The 3021-nt window shown below is 37.0% G+C and overlaps 1 protein-coding gene across 1 annotated transcript; it reads left to right on the forward strand.

Moving 5' to 3' along the window:
• The first annotated feature begins 1325 nt into the window (after positions 1–1325).
• On the forward strand, positions 1326–2417 carry LOC122144112 (protein ANTAGONIST OF LIKE HETEROCHROMATIN PROTEIN 1-like). Its single transcript, XM_042754758.1, has one exon. It carries the CDS (start codon positions 1326–1328, stop codon positions 2415–2417), a length of 1092 nt encoding a protein of 363 aa, XP_042610692.1.
• The last annotated feature ends 604 nt before the right edge of the window (positions 2418–3021 follow it).

The raw sequence follows: 3021 nt of genomic DNA on the forward strand, positions 1-3021 counted from the left end.
CAGGAATTTTGAGGTTTTGGGTAAATTATTTTCCTCAAGTAATTGCACTGTCAGTGTTTTAATGCAAGTCTGACGGAACTGAGGTAAAAATGATGTCACAAAAAATGGTGCTGAGGCATAATTTTTTTCAGATTCATATTTTTATTACATTTCAATTAACAGGACATTTCATCCTATGGCAATACATGACCAAATATACAGTGTGTGTATATATATATATATATATATATATATATATATATATATATATATATATATATATATGTCTTTTAAAATTTTATATTGATACTATAATCTCAGATAAGAGTGCTAAAGTTAACACCAGTTATGAGTGCAGCTATATGTTTAGCCATCATTACCATGTAACATTAGTGCTGGTGATGTGTGTCGACCAGAGTAACTTTTGTAATGATGGCAGTATCATAAAAAAAATCAACATGCAGGTTTACAGTAAAAATGCAGTGTGACTCATTACGGTCAGAGCAATGATGCCAGTAATAAATTGGCCATCATGGCTTCCATAAAAGTGATGCAAGTGTTTAGTCTTGTGTCTAAATCTTAGGTTGATTGCAAACAAATACATGAATGACTGAATCAAACACAGTAGCATCTTAAACGGATTTATTATGATCATGTTAGATGAGCTACAACACAAGGTGGGCCGCATTTGCAATGCAATTCAGAGAATCGGATCTAGATTTACAAGCATCGATTCATCCTCTTCTCCTGAAATACATGAAAATAAGAGGCTGGTGAACTGGGAGAGAAAAAGAATAAACTTTATAGTTATCTACACAATGTGTATCTGATATAAATATAACAATTTGTAGTTCAAGGTCAAATTAATAAATCGTTATTGCCATTTCCATAGAAAGTGTGTATTGTGCACCGCGATAATGGATGTAGATGTGTTTGGTACACTGCGAAGAAATAAAAAAAATAAATCAACAAGAAGAGCCAAATCACGTAAACTGTTAAGACTGGCTACTGTAATATCAGTTTCAGGTAAGATTACTTTCATTTCTGCACTTAATTACATAACGTGTAAATTATATAAGTTAAAACTTTTTATTCCAGTGGGTTTATTATAAGAACCCAGTTCTATTAAATCATGATGATAAATGTATGTTTAGTTTTTTTCACACTACAATTTTTATAAAATGTTTAAGAAACACTAAATGTGTTAGGACGTTTTACTTTATATTTCAAAGTGCTTAAATTTAAAAGTACTTAATTTCAAAATACATTTAAAACAAATATCATAAACTGTGTTCGATGGCAGTTTTTAAGTTATACCTGAAATGTGCTTTTATATAGTTTGCAGCATGACAACTGCACCAAGTGCTAAGAAGGAGCGCACCAGCACCTTCTGGGAGACAGATGTGCTGCAAAATTTTGGGGAAACTGAGTGGTACCTCAACTTCAGAATGCCAGAGGAGGCCTTCTTAAATCTCTGTGACCTTCTTCATCCTTACATACCAAAGCAAACCATGAAGACCACAGGTAGTTTGGAAAAAAGGGTTGCTCTGACACTTTACAAGTTAGCAAGTAACACTGAATTCCATGATGTTGCAAACCTCTTTGGAATTGGGGTGAGCACTGCCTGTGATGTGTTTTGGGAGGTTTGTAAGGGTCTCTGCCAACTGAAAAGGAAGTTTATTGGAATGCCAAAAAGTGAAGAAGACGTGAAGACCATAATCAAAGGATTTCAAGAGAAGTCAGGGTTTCCCATGTGTGCTGGGGCCCTGGATGGAACACACATTCCCATCCTAGCACCCTCCAGCTTTCACACTGATTACTACAACAGAAAGGGGTGGTACAGCGTGATACTACAGGGCTTGGTTGACCACCAGTACATGTTTCAAGATTTTGATGTTGGCTGGCCGGGGAAGTGCCACGACTCTTTTGTTTTTAAACTACATGCAAAGCTGGAAAATGGCACATGCTTTCCACCACTCACCAAGACAATACAAGGTGTTGACATTCCTGTGCTGATTGTGGCTGACTCTGCTTATAGCCTCTCTCGAAATGTCATGAAACCGTTCCCAGAAGGAGTTGCAAGAGGGCCCCAACTGCAATTCAATGCATGTCTGAGTAGGGCAAGAATTCATGTGGAACATGCTTTTGGCCGTCTAAAGGGCAGATGGCGCTGCCTAATGAAGCGCAATGATAGTCAAACTACAAACATTAAGTGTGTTGTTGCCGCTTGCATTGTGCTGCACAACTTTTGTGAGTCTTGGAAGCTGGATTTCCCACAGGAGCAGAGCAGAGCAGAGATGCCTGAGGAGGAAGACACAGAGCAGGAACATGCAGATGATGAAGATACCCTTATTACACCCGAGCCGCTTGACCTGGCCAGTTCTACTGCAGAGCAAATCCGTGAAGTATTAGTATGGTACATTTCTGAAAATCAGTGATTGTTGATGTGTGCAATGTGATTAAACATTTGCTTAATATTTTGGTAGTTTTATTAATTTTTTTCATTTCAAGCACCTTTGTAACTGGTTCTTCTGTAAGATCAACTGTTTGTACGAACCAAAAAAAGTTACAATCTATATGTCTAATAAAACTTATGACATGTATTGAACATTTGTCTCTTTACTTTTAACGTAAACTGGATTTTAACATTCAAGTTTCATCATTAGGCATTAAAGTGCAAAAATGTAAACGTAATATAGTGCAAAAAAAACTTCCTACATTTTCACAACATTTTTGTTCCTCGAACAGTTCTTTAAACTTGTACAAACACGTGCAACTGCACAATAATGTTTGCAAAAAAACAATGGCCAGAACATCTAGTGGTCATTTCTTTGGACAGACAGTGAACGTTGATCTTGGACAACTGATATTGACAGATTTTGGTGTGAGGCTTCACCAGCTGGAAAAGCAAATGGATCAGGTGGATAATAGTGCTGAGCTGGATGTTGATATTGTGCAAACGAAGTTGAGGGTCCATACTGTGGCATTGCAGGTCTAAGCACTTGCAGAATTTGAACCATGAATTGCTGGGTATCTCGAGCA

Source organism: Cyprinus carpio, unplaced genomic scaffold, assembly GCF_018340385.1.
Source record: "Cyprinus carpio isolate SPL01 unplaced genomic scaffold, ASM1834038v1 S000006590, whole genome shotgun sequence".
In the NCBI taxonomy this organism is placed as follows: domain Eukaryota; kingdom Metazoa; phylum Chordata; class Actinopteri; order Cypriniformes; family Cyprinidae; genus Cyprinus; species Cyprinus carpio.

Coding starts and splice junctions, on each gene's coding strand:
- LOC122144112 (XM_042754758.1), top strand. CDS start 1,326: ATGACAACTGCACCAAGTGCTAAGAAGGAGCGCACCAGCACCTTCTGG.